Here is a 13,357-nt window from a genome sequence, read left to right as displayed (position 1 = left end):
ACCCCAGTGAAGAAGGCCATGCTCAGCATCCACACAGCCTCTGCTAGGCATGTCCAGTGCACAGAATCAGACTGCCCCCCAAACAGCTCAGCCCATGCCCCAAGCCAATTTGTGATGATACAAAGCAACTTGGGTAAAATTATCAACCAATATTAACCAGGACCCCAAGATGCAGGCCCACCCAAAACAGAACTGAAGCAAATGGGGAGGTTGCAAGAGGACCTAGGACACCAGACCACCAAGGAAGAGGCCAACCATTAGATACAGTCTTTTAAATAGGGCAGGCTTCGGTCAGCCCTCCTGCACAGCATGGGGTCTTCTGGACTGAGGTCCCTGCCCCCTCCTCACACTAGACCCTTATTTAGCCTGGCAGACCTTTTCTATTCCATTCCTCACCCCCTGTGGCTGCAGTGGAGCAGCCAGCAGTCATGGTAAGGCCAACTTTGTACTTTTAGCACACAAAATGCCACAAAAAGTGGAATTAAGTATGCTGGGGTTATAAAGAGCAGACTTTAAACATTCAACTATAAGAAAAATTAATAAATAAAGATTGAACATGGTCTAAACAAGTATTAGGCCAAGGAATTCAGGGTGGGGGGTGGGGAGAAGAAACTGCAAACATGCAGTCTTCCAAAAGCTAAGTTTATGCTCCTATTTTTAGACTGCAGTGTTCCTAATTTAGGATGAATTTGGACAGCTGGATTTTATATGAGTTTTGTATGAATTTTGAATACACTGATTATCTTTTCAGATAGAACTGTGCTCCCCGAAGTGTCACACAACAATGGAATTCCATTGTCTCCTTCATCAAAGTGAATAACCGGTACTAGCTTTCTTCCACTTCATTGGAGCAACAAGTGGCTTCAGAAGAACTTAGCCTACTTAGCATACATTGTGTTTGTATCTGCAGGGAGCATGCATTCAAGAACAGCTACTTCAGTCATAAGAGGATGTATAGACTGGAACCTCCAAGCATTCTGTCATGGGCCTCTATCCCCACGTGGTGGCACCTATTCCGTATACTCTAAATACCCTATTCTCCAAATTCCACAATGTTCAACAAGGTTAGGAGACCTCTGAATGAGAGGTTTTTAGATTCACATATTCCTTTTGCTAAAACAGATATTTGTTTTCTAGAATGCATTTTAGATGCTAAATTGGTTCATCTTGCTTTTGTTTTTTTCTTTGTGTTTTAGGCAATGTAGGAATTCAGCCTGAGTTTCTGGGTATAAGCTTTCATGTGCATGCATATTTCTTCAGATACATGAATGCTTATACCATGAAATAAAATTTGTTGATTATAATGGGGTCACTGAGTTTCTCCTGTACTTGTCCTTTTTCATTGATCAAGTAGGTAACTGTGTACTTTGACCAGGGCTTCTCTTGCCTTCTGAATACCTTTGTATTGCCTGCTGGTCATCTTGTGGTTGGGGGAGGGGGTGTCTCTAACAGCTTGTCACAGTCTCATCTCTAGCAGGTGGCTCTTTATTCTCTCCTTCCAGATCAGACAGTTGCCTAAAGTAAAACTATTCAGCAGGTAATTATGTTGAGTGTTGCAGAAAACTGACATTTTCTGTTTGTTCTGCCAATCAAAAACTCTATTTTGAAGCCTGAATTCACACATGTAGCCCATAACCCTCTTGGCAAAGTTTGAATAAACAAAGAGTAGCAAAGCACCAGGTTGTTTAAAAGAATAAAATAGAAAGATGGAGAGGGAAAGTTCTAGCAACCTCTCTAAGTGTTTGACATTCTGTCTGTTCATTCTGAAGGCAAGAAGGGAGAAAGTATGCTCAAAGGAGCAGGAAGTCTCCAAATTAGTCAGTCAAGACCCAGGAGAAGTATATTTGAAAACCATCAGGAAGTTCCTAAGCTAACTATGCTAAATACACTTATCTTCTAATGCCCCCTGTTATAACTGTTCTTATACTGTTGATCTTGTATATTCCAACAAGTTAAGTTTAACATGTCCCATCAATGGTTGTAGTTTTCCATGACAGATAACTGGTTCAGTAAGAGAATAATAATTCCACTCTGAGATGCCTATACTTCTATACTTCTCTAATATCATAGCCTGAGAAGTTCTCAGTAACAGCAACCAAGTTTGAAAATCTTTATTGTCACCAAAAGAATCATAAAGATCAAGTGAAGCTTAAATGTTTCTTCCTATTATTTTTGATTTGTGTAAACTGCTCCTTCCTGTTTATCTCAGGCCTTAGAATAACGATGTAGCATTTGGGTAAAAAAATGCAGCCCAATAAACAAAAACTGGAGGCTAAAATGGAGAAGATCTCCACAGCCACCATGGATTTCCCCTTAGTGCTCAAGTAGGTTGGAACAAAGCACAGCCAAACACTGCAGAAGACTAGCATGCTGAAAGTGATCAGTTTGGCTTCATTGAAACTGTCTGGTAGCTTCCTGGCAAGAAAAGCCACCATGAAGCTGACAATGGCCAGGAAGCCCATGTAACCCAGAACACAGTAAAACATGGTAACTGACCCTTCATTGCACTCCAGTATAATTGTCTTGGGCAATGAATGCATGTTTTTATCAGGGAATGGAGGAGAAGCACTTAGCCAGAAAATACAAGCAACCACTTGAATCAAGGAAAAGGAAATCACTACTGAATAAGCCATTCTTTCTCCAAGCAGTTTCCTTAATCTAGATCCTGGTTTGGTAGCCATGAAGGCCAGAACTACAATGATGGTTTTGGCCAGCACACTAGAAAGGGCCACACAGAATATGATGCCAAATAAAGTCTGTCGAAGTAGACAGGTCATATTTTGAGGCTGTCCAATGAAGAGCAAAGAACAGAGGAAGCAGAGAAGAAGAGAAACAAGAAGAATGTAGGTGAGGCTCCTGTTGTTGGCTTTGACAATGGGAGTGTCCTTGTGCTTTATGAAGGTTCCAAGAACCAAAGCTGTGAGCAGAGTGAAAGATATAACCAATGCAACCAATAAGATCCCTAAAGGTTCTTCGTAAGAGAGGAAGCTTATGTCCTTAAGAACACATTGAGTTTGGTGGGTGTTTGCAAAACTGTCATCTGGACATTTCACACAAGACTCCATATCTGCAAAAGAGAAACCACAGCATTTTTTCAAGACTTTGACCTAAACATTGGGCAAAGGAATTTCATAATTCTGGAACAGCAAATTATAACTTCCAATTATAAATTCAAGTTTTATCATCTCCAAGTAAAAATGAACATGTGGGTTATTCTGAAAAGGTATAGATTGATACATTGCTGTTTATTTTAAAATATACATATCCAATAAATAAGAAGCTATGGATTTCAAAATCTGAGCCCAATGGCACCTTTAAGACCAAGAAAGATTTATTAAAGGCATGAGCTTTCATGTGCATGCATACTTCCTCAAGTGTTTGTGCAGGTACATGAAAGCTCATGCCTTGAATAAATCTTTGTTGGTCTTAAAGGTGCTAGTGGACTCAAATTTAGTCATGCAGCTTCAGACTAACACAGCTATCCACTTAAAGCTATGGATTTGTCTGAGATGTCTAGCTATGTGAGTAGACCCAGGGCACTCTCAGATTTCTAAGGCCTATCTGAGGAATGCTGTGTCTGGATCATAACATTAAAAGTAGCATTAAAGTAGCATACTTTGCAAAAAGCTTGTTTCTAGAAACAATGATGAGTTTAACATCTCAACCTGAGGGCAGAATCCATAACATCAGGTTCCTTTGTGACCTATCAGTAACTATAATGATACGTTACTAGAAATATTTGGGTCCTTGATACATTCATTGTCATACCTAACTGGTCAGAAATCATCTCTTCTGGACATGGAGCACAATCATAGCAGCAGAATTTCTCTCCCTCCTTCTTTTTCCTGTAATAGCTGGGATTACAGTTGTCATTACACACAGAAAGAGGAGGTACCTGTCAATAAGCATAGAAACAGTATTTCACAGGGCATAGCAGAAGAACATCATGAGTAATTGCCATGATCACAGCTAGAAAATTTAAGGTTTTGCTAGGTATCAAACATGCATTTTCTGAAATCTCATTATGAAATAGTTAAGATGTTGGTGATAATTTAGCTCAATAAAAGCTGCGATGAATTAAAATGGTTTCCCAATTCACGACAATTCATCATCCCACCCCCCAAAAAAGGACAGTTATGAAGGGAAACAGTTATTTTAATAAGAATCCATGAAATCATGATTGGGATAGTGAGAATAAAAAGGTAAAGGTAAAGGTATCCCCTGTGCAAGCACGGAGTCATGTCTGACCCTTGGGGTGACGCCCTCTAGCGTTTTCATGGCAGACTCAATACGGGGTGGTTTGCCAGTGCCTTCCCCAGTCATTACCATTTTACCCCCCAGCAGCAAGCTGGGTACTCATTTTACCGACCTCGGAAGGATGGAAGGCTGAGTCAACCTTGAGCCGGCTGCTGGGATCGAACTCCCAGCCTCATGGGCAAAGCTTTCAGACGGCTGCCTTACCACTCTGCGCCACAAGAGGCTCATAGTGAGAATACATTGATGAAAAAGGCAAACTCCCAAATTCCCTATCATATATGAAAATAGCTCACCAAATGGTAAAAAGGAATTCCCAAAATGAATAAAGGACTCACGCTTCATGGCAATATCCCACCTGGCTAAAGTTCTTGTTCCACACAATTATATCATCCTTAAGGGTTAATTGATGAGCTAGAGGATCTAGTCTTCCCACTATCACTCTAACAAAAGAGCTGTTTGGGAAAGTTATCCAGTTGGTAACGTCAAAACCTTCCACTAATTCTCCATTTTCATTAAAATGCACAGTGTCTCCAGCAGTGTTGTTGAAGGACATGTTCCTCAGAAAAACATGAAGCTGTATTGTAAGAGGAGTGAACATTAAGGGAAGATAGCCTCACAGGAGGGCAGTATAGAAATATAAAGAAAGAAAGAAAAAGACAAATAAATGAAAAATGTTGAATGTTTTAATTTATTTAGAGCAGTTCATCGAATATAGCAAATCTGCTTTACAGTATTCAGTAAACCCAGAACAAAGAAATACTGAGATTTGCTCATCATCTATTCAATTAGAAACACCATCATCAATACATTTGTTTAAATCTGCATGTTTCAGGGGGTCTCAATAGTAAAAAAAAAAAAAAAAGTTGAGAAAGGTATGCTCTAATCGAAAGGTGCTGCCTCCAAAAAATTTCAAGCAGAGTGGTCAGAGGTGTGTTATTACTGACCCCTGAAGCAGTTGCCTTTTGATGCAAGGGCACTTTTGTCCACTGATTCCTGTTGAGGGGTGGGAATAATACTGGCAATTAGCATTAAAAATACTGTCTGCATCTATTTTTCAGATAATCTTATATTGACTGACTAAACTGATCTTTGAAAGAGCACCTTCTCAAAATTCTGTGTTTTCAATCCTTCCTTCTGGTCCATTTTTGTATTTACAAAGTAAAGGTTTCCATTGCACAAATCCATGCCCCCACCCCACTACACCCATCCCTGAACTTTTTGAAAATAATTTACAATAGTGTGTGTGTGATTGCATGTGATGAATCCTTCATCATCATGCTTTCATGCTGGGCAACTACTGTAGGAGAAACTTCATTGGGAGCGAGTACTATGACTATTTAAGGATTTCCTTGATGGGAGGGGGACTGGGATGTCTCATGGATAGTCCACATTGTGTGATTGTTTATGAGTTTAAAAATAATTTATCACAATGCAAATCTTTGTGGTCACAATAAAGGTAAAAGGGTAAAGGTATCCCCTGTGCAAGCACCGAGTCATGTCTGACCCTTGAGGTGACGCCCTCCAGCATTTTCATGGCAGACTCAATACGGGGTGGTTTGCCAGTGCCTTCCCCAGTCATTACAGTTTACCCCCCAGCAAGCTGGGTACTCATTTGACCGACCTCGGAAGGATGGAAGGCTGAGTCGACCTTGAGCCGGCTGCTGGGATTAAACTCCCAGCCTCATGGGCAAAGCTTTCAGACAGCTGCCTTACCACTCTGTGCCACAAGAGGCTCTTGTGGTCACAATAGAAGTTAAATAAATTTTAAGCCAATGCCAGCCACATGTTTTGTGACATGATCAGTAAAAATCTTGGAAACTTCAGCTTGGTCAATTTTGCACGTTGGTGGCTCATTCTGCATTCTCTTACATCCACACATACACCCTTGTACGTCCACTGGAATTAATGGACTTAGAACGATGTAAGATGGGTACTTTGTTGTATAATATGTTAGTCTGCTTTAAATGGAATTTGTATCATAGAGTTGTAACTACCTGCCATGGCTGAACATTCAGAAATTCCAGACGGCTTCCATCTTTGAATCTTCTTCGTATGGATCTAGATGCATAGATGGCATGGGAAGCCCATGCTATGGCATAGGCAGCATTGTAGACATTGTAGCTGTGTCCAGTCATACCCATTTCAAACAAAATCCCAGGGATATTCTCTAATTTCTCATCCCCAGTACAAATTATTTCATGATCTTCCTGCACAGGGGAATTTTTTAATGAGCAGCTGAATGCCTCTTCCCAAAATTCCTGAATAAATCCATCTCCTTTTGCCCAGGAAGGTCTTATGATCTGAAGAAACTTTTGGAAACCTGGTGGCTGATTAGAGTGAATGGTTAATGATAGGGCCCCATGGAAGATCTCTGTGTTCCAGATTTTTTGAATGGACAGTGATTCAAACTCCCAGTGAGATGTCACAATCCATACTTTACCTCCAAGGAGCAAGTGCTCTGAGGCAGAAATCAGCATGCTCAGAATATGTAGTGTTGGAGGTTCCCCATATACTAAGTATGTATTGGCTTTGCTCTCCACAAGATGTGAATACTGTTCCTGAAACTTCAATAGCCACATGAGGGTTTCTTCTTTGTATGTTCTTTTGTTTATTCTTAGAATAAAAGAATAGCAGATTTTGTTCCGTGAAAGCAAGGGCAATGCCTCCTCCAGAAACCTGTCCCCGTTGTCATTATCCACAGCAATGAGACCAATCCATGTCCATCTGAAATGGTGAAGCAAATGCACTATTCCCATATACTGATAAAATTCATTTGGGACCATCTGGTACAAGGAAGGAAATAGCATCTTTCTACCCCACACTGGGGAAAATGATCCAAAAGTGAACTGAAAGAAAATGTATAGGCATTTTTGAAGTGAACTAGAAGATAATGAGCCTCTTGTGGCGCATGGTGGTAAGGCAACCAACATGCTGTCTGAAGCTCTGACCATGAGGCTGGGAGTTCAATCCCAGCAGCTGGCTCAAGGCTGACTCAGCCTTCCAACCTCTGAGGTCAATAAAATGAGTACCCAGCTTGCTTGGGGGTAAAATGGTAAAGACTGGGGAAGGGAATGGCAAACCACTCTGTATTGAGTCTGCCAAGAAAACGTTAGAGGGCATCACCCCAAGGGTCAGACATGACTCGGTGATTGCACAGGGGATACCTTTATCTTTACCTAGAAGATAATATACATGTCCACGGTGTGAAATCTCAGTACCACCATCTATATGGCCTACCTGCGGTATCTTGTAAAGGGTTAAAATCCTCGCAATGCTGGTAGATATTTCAGTCATAAGTCCTCCAACGACAGCTAAAAGATTTTTCTGGGTATCACATCTGAAATTGGGGATGAAGTTCGGGTGTGTGAAAAGCAGACTCAGAGTAGCCTTATAGGTCATCTTCAAAAGGTAGTAGCAATTGAGAATGTGAAAGCCCAAAGTGATATTTGGCAAAATGTTAGGATTCTCATTTATCTCCTTTACAGCAAATACCAAGGCCAAGAGATATTGGTAGAACTTCGTCACTGACCTGAAGTGAGAGACATAGCCTCTTTACTACATCCACCCCATCAGTCTTAAAGCTATAATCTTGATATGTTTCACCAACTGTTAACTTTGCCATAAAACAGGCAATCAATTTGGTGTAACCTTTCTTACTGCATGTTGCTTGAATGAAACAAGCCTGTAAAATGCAGCTTCTAGATTCAGTTGTTTAAAAGACACAGTGGGGTTTTTTTGCCACATACTAAAACAATCCAAGCTTTTCTGTTTTATGCAAAATGGGACTTATCTGTCTGGTCATGATGTCAAACAGCTATATATTCATGAGAGGATTTCTATCTTTAGCATCATTCTTCAATCTGATGGTTTACCATACCAGAAAGTAAATTCAACAGACTTAGTCTTGTGCTAATTTCTTCCCAGTTAGATCCAAGAGCCTCTCCTAATCATACATGGATGGGATGCCCATCCCTGGGAGTTAGGTTTTCTTGGAAATATGTCATTAGTTCCCTAATTTAGTTTAGACCAGATGAAATGTTTTTGTGTGTTCACAAAAAAGGCAAGAATGTATTCCTTTTACCCAGACAGCTAAACCATCAGAAACCTGAAGCCTATATTGAGAACATGACACTCAGTAATTGTGATTAGAAAAATCTCATTTTTTTTTTCATGCCAGCAACAAACATACCTAGTTATTGTCATGCCAGACCAGCTATATTTTCACTGGAACTCCAACTTCTTAAACCACTTGCACAATCCGTAACCTACCTTGAGACAAAAGCAAATCTGCCTGGTAGAGATTAGGTATATTTATCTCAGGTTGTATATTTTACACTACTCACTTTTAGCATGAGATACCATTGCCCAACACTCCCACTTTTTTTTTTCATCAAATTTTTTTGCATTAGTCATTTACTATCTGAAAGTGGAAGTAGAGCCTCTTGTGGCGCAGAGTGGTAAAGCAGCCGTCTGAAAGCTTTGCCCATGAGGCTGGGAGTTCAATCCCAGCAGCCGGCTCAAGGTTGACTCAGCCTTCCATCCTTCCGAGGTCGGTCAAATGAGTACCCAGCTTGCTGGGGGATAAACGGTAAAGACTGGGGAAGGCACTGGCAAACCACCCCGTATTGAGTCTGCCATGAAAACGCTGGAGGGCGTCACCCCAAGGGTCACATATGACTTGGTGCTTGCACAGGGGATACCTTTACCTTTACCTTTATCTGAAAGTGGAAAGTGAATATCCTCAGACCCTTCTTCTCTCTTTTTCTCTGGGTTTACCAAAACAATATAGCTCATTGTCAATAAACTTTGTGTAAGGGATGCACTAACCAGCTTTACAAAAAGAAATGGAGAGAGCTGTTTAAATATTTATAAAAAATAAGTAATGGTTTGGATTCTATCAAGGAAACACAACTTCCTTGCCTCCTGAAGGATCCCCGTCCATCCCCTGAAAGTATGGTATTGATATTGTGCGATTATCTAATTTATTGCTTACAGATGTCTTTTGTACTTTGTAATAACCTATGGCTGTATAAAACTACTGCTATATGGCATTGTTATGGTGGATGAGGCATCTCCAGAACAAAAGGAGGGGGAGATAGAGTACTACAATTGGGTGGTGAATGGATCTTTAAAATAGGATTTAACCCAATAAATTTCATGGAAAGAGGGAATGTAGACTAAAACTCTTCTGCCACTTTATGTCGACGTTCCTGCCACTCCATAGCATGAAAGCTGATCATTGATCAACTCTATTCAGAAAGAAATTTCCTGAAAATGTTGTGACTTCCTCCTACCACTGCAACCCTCTGATCTACATGAAATGTTGCTCCTAGAATCTAGTTGTCTCCCTAAATTTCCTCCATGCCAACATCAGAGACCTGCAGAAATCAAGATTCCAGAGAGTTCACAGTGGGGCAGGTGGGAGGGATGTGCGTCTGCACAGAAGACCAATAAACAACAGTTACACGTAAGGGAACAAGAAACTGGAAACTTCATCCACTGTAGCCACTCTCCAAAACTACAAGGGATGAAGATGTCCATTGGACAGATGTTACTGTATCACTGTGTGCTCCCTAAAATTTAGGCATTATCAAGTGGGTTTGGAGCAGAGATCCACAGAGAGCTGATTTTGACCTAGGAATCAAGGCAGTCCCAAGGCAGTGGTATTATAAAGCACAACAGGCCTTAAACAACCTGAATACAGCAAGAAAATAGAAGAAGGAGAAATGTACAGTGTCATCTTCATTCAAACCAGATTGATTTTTTTCCCATTTCTATTATCTATAATGCATTAGGAGAAAGACATTGACAATATAAACCAGATAGACAGAAAGAAATGCTCACATTGATTCCTTAATCAACAGCTCTTTGGGCTTCTCCAGGAAAGAGGAAGATTCATGGAAGAAGAGAATGTGACTGACAATCTCACCAATGATTAGATTGCCTGGCTGATAGAATCCATGAGAAATAGGGTGGGGATCATCTTGTAGACTGCAAGTAGTCAAAGGTTTCTTACCCACAGTGTGACCCAGCAGGATAAGTAGTAGTGTCATGATCATTATAATCCTGATCACAATTTTTTCCCTCCAGATGTAAATTCCCATGCTTCTATCTGTCTGGCTAGCATCAGTTGCAATTCAGCCTTCCTCAAGTAACAAATTACTCCGCTGGTCAACAACTGTCAATCTTGGATTAGGAAGAAGATATGATTCAGAGACATAGATGGTCAAGAAGAAACAGAAGCAATTTCTGTAATATGTTGACATGAGCACAGTTGAGAAAATTACTATCTTATTTGAGAATGAATACTGAGGATACATGCTGTTATTTTGGCTCAGAGTGAATTTCTTTTAACAAAATCTAAAATAACGAAGAAGTTGGTTATTATTAGCTTTGCCTGGACATGCAAAAAGCTAAGTGAAACTTCTTTATTTTTTAATGATAATTAGCAAAAGCACAAAAAAAAAAACAAGAGTGGAAGATCAGTGTGAAAAGCCACAATATATATACATATATATAGTCCAAGCAATTTTTTGGGGGTGGCTTGGTGGGTAAGAATTGTTTGCAGTGTTTCAGGGAGGGAGCTATTAACTCCTTTATGAGCTTCATATTTTCACATGAGAAAGCAAACCTAATCCGGAGAGAAGAGGTTAGATCTAGAAGTATTCATACCAGCATTTCCCTCTCTGGGTTGGGAAATTCCTGGAGATTTAGGGATGGAGGAGGGGAAGGACAGTGTTTGGTGTGGGGAAAGGTATCATGTCATACAATCTAACCTCCAAAGCAATCACATTCTCCAGATAAACTGATCTCTGTAGTCTGGATGTCATCTGTAAACCCCCACCTGGAGGCTGATAACCCTAATTCATTGGTAGATTTGTATATAAGAACTATGAAAGAAGAATTGGTATGAAAAAAATACTTTGAAATGTAAAATGGAAATAGGGCTAGCAGCAAAGGCCTCTCCCTCTCTGGACTGTGGTATAATCAAAATGTGGGTTTTATATATGATTTGTCACATTCAGCTGTTGATGATCTTTAAGAAACCTGTGGGATTCTTTGGTGACATGAAGGACAACTGTTATTGTTACAATGATGGAAACTAGTAATTGGGCAATGACTTCTCCCAAATGAGTTGGTCTCGTACCATCACACAAGAAAAGACAGTAGAGGAAAACACTCTTTGCAGGAGGTGAATGCCAGGAATCCTACCTCTGTTTTTGTTTGGGGTTTTTTGCTCCTAAAAGCATACCATGAGGAAAGTGGCAGATGGCTGATCTGGATCATTCCAGGCTGCTAATGTGACACTCAACTGGATCAGTGAACAGGATAAGTAATTGTGCTAGAGTGGTTAAGAATATTTAATTAGAATTTGGAAAACCCAGACTCAAATCTGAATGTTCCCTCACAAGTTTAAATATTCATCCATTTTTAACCTTTACTCATATTATCACATGCATCCAGGTTATGGCACTTGGGAAAAGGTTCTTTATATGTTAAAATTCTCCAACTGAGAGAGAATGGCATTGCTATTTATTTTATTTTGTTTATACTTTCCCATTTATATGCTTCCTGCCCCCTGAGGCTCACTTGCCTTGTCCCACTGCTTATCAGTTGGCCTTGATGTATGACTCCAAAGTCAGGAGGATCACAAGTACAGGTGAATATCATGGACTCTAAACAGAGGATCCCCCAAAGGACTGCCACAACAGTGCCAAGCTGAAACTGCTGAGAAGCACAGTGTAGGCGGCCAGTTCTAGGATGAGTTGCCAGCTTCAGGTTGCCACCAGAAGACTGGGGGTGGAGCCTGAGAAGAGTATGGTTTGGTAGCGAAGGGATTTCTTTGGGATATAATACCATACTGTCCACCCTCCAAAGAGGCCATTATGTCCAGATGAATTGCTTTTGAGCATCTGGAGATTAGTTGTAATCCAAGAGATTTCCAGCTACCACATAAAGCAGGGGTAGTCAAACTGCGGCCCTCCAGATGTTCTACAATTCCCATGAGCCCTTGCCAGCCTATGTTGGCAGGGGCTCATGGGAATTGTAGTCCATGGACATCTGGAGGGCTGCAGTTTGACTACCTCTGACCTAGACGTTGGCAACCCAAATTCTAGGGGACCACCCATTGTCATTTTGGGGTTTCCAACAGATGAAGGTATGTAAGCATATATCTTCTGATTTCATTTTCTGTGATTCATTAAAAATGCAAAATAATCTGTTGATTTTCTTTCATAATGAGCTGAGGCAGCAGTGATTCAACAATCTTTATGAGAAACATGACCTTGTTTCACTCAAAGGGTCTCATATATCCTCTCTCTTCCACCGATCCTCCTCCTAAAATCTCTCTTCAACACTATGTCTCCTTCTGCCTCTCCTTACTCTCACTAACTACCCTTGGAATTCTCTCTCTCAGAACTCTCCAAGGCCACTTCAACCTTCTCCTTCAGGACTGCCTCCTCATCCTACATAGCCCCCTTTGGGCTCCTACCTGTGTGGGTCTGTCACAGAAGTCATAATCACCACTCAATCAACTATACCACTTATTTGTCTATGATCAGAGAGCATTAGATGAATCATTTAGAAGAGTTGTTTGGCAGCCAAACACCCCTAAATTGTGAGTACCCTGAAGGAGAAAGCTTTCCTAAAAATGCCAAAGGATCACTAATTAGCATAAAGGGCAGCTGTGACTTACTGGAAACTGCAAGTTGACGCTGCAGATGGTGGGAGAAGAGGAATATGTGGCTGGCAACCATTTTGTAGCTGACTCATGGCAGCCGTTTGGTAGCTAACTACCCTTCCTATGGCAGCCAGTTTGTAGCTGATTCCTGCCATACCCTAGGCAGCCATTTTGTAGCTTGACACCTCCCCTTCTCATTGCAGCCTTTTTGTAGCTGATTCATGGCAGCCATTTTGTACCTGACACGTTCCCTTCCCTAGGCAGCCATTTTGTAGCTGACTCCTCCTCTTCTATAGCAGCCATTTTGTAGCTGACTTCTCCCTTTCTCATTGCAGCCATTTTGAAGCTGACTCATGGCCCCATTTTGTATATGAATCCTCCCCTTCCTAAAACAGCCATTTTGTAGCTCACTCCTCTCCT

The 13,357-nt window shown here is 40.9% G+C and overlaps 1 protein-coding gene across 1 annotated transcript; it reads right to left on the bottom strand.

The window, feature by feature from the left end:
* Positions 1-2,138: 2,138 nt before the first annotated feature.
* LOC143825403 (vomeronasal type-2 receptor 26-like) lies at positions 2,139-12,117 on the bottom strand. Its single transcript, XM_077313433.1, has 5 exons — positions 11,852-12,117; positions 6,252-6,981; positions 4,613-4,831; positions 3,769-3,895; positions 2,139-3,067 (listed from the first exon to the last, which is right to left on the bottom strand). Exons 1-5 carry the CDS (start codon positions 12,115-12,117, stop codon positions 2,139-2,141), a joined length of 2,271 nt encoding a protein of 756 aa, XP_077169548.1.
* Between the last annotated feature and the right edge of the window lie 1,240 nt (positions 12,118-13,357).

Source organism: Paroedura picta, chromosome 16, assembly GCF_049243985.1.
Source record: "Paroedura picta isolate Pp20150507F chromosome 16, Ppicta_v3.0, whole genome shotgun sequence".
NCBI lineage: Eukaryota > Metazoa > Chordata > Lepidosauria > Squamata > Gekkonidae > Paroedura > Paroedura picta.
This window is presented reverse-complemented; position numbering and strand designations above follow the sequence as displayed.

Coding starts and splice junctions, on each gene's coding strand:
- LOC143825403 (XM_077313433.1), bottom strand. CDS start 12,117: ATGGTATTATATCCCAAAGAAATCCCTTCGCTACCAAACCATACTCTT. Junction 4,832..6,251: donor TGAATGTTCAGCCATGGCAG/GTAGTTACAACT, acceptor CTTACAATACAG/CTTCATGTTTTTCTGAGGAA. Junction 3,068..3,768: donor GATGATTTCTGACCAGTTAG/GTATGACAATGA, acceptor TCTCTTTTGCAG/ATATGGAGTCTTGTGTGAAA.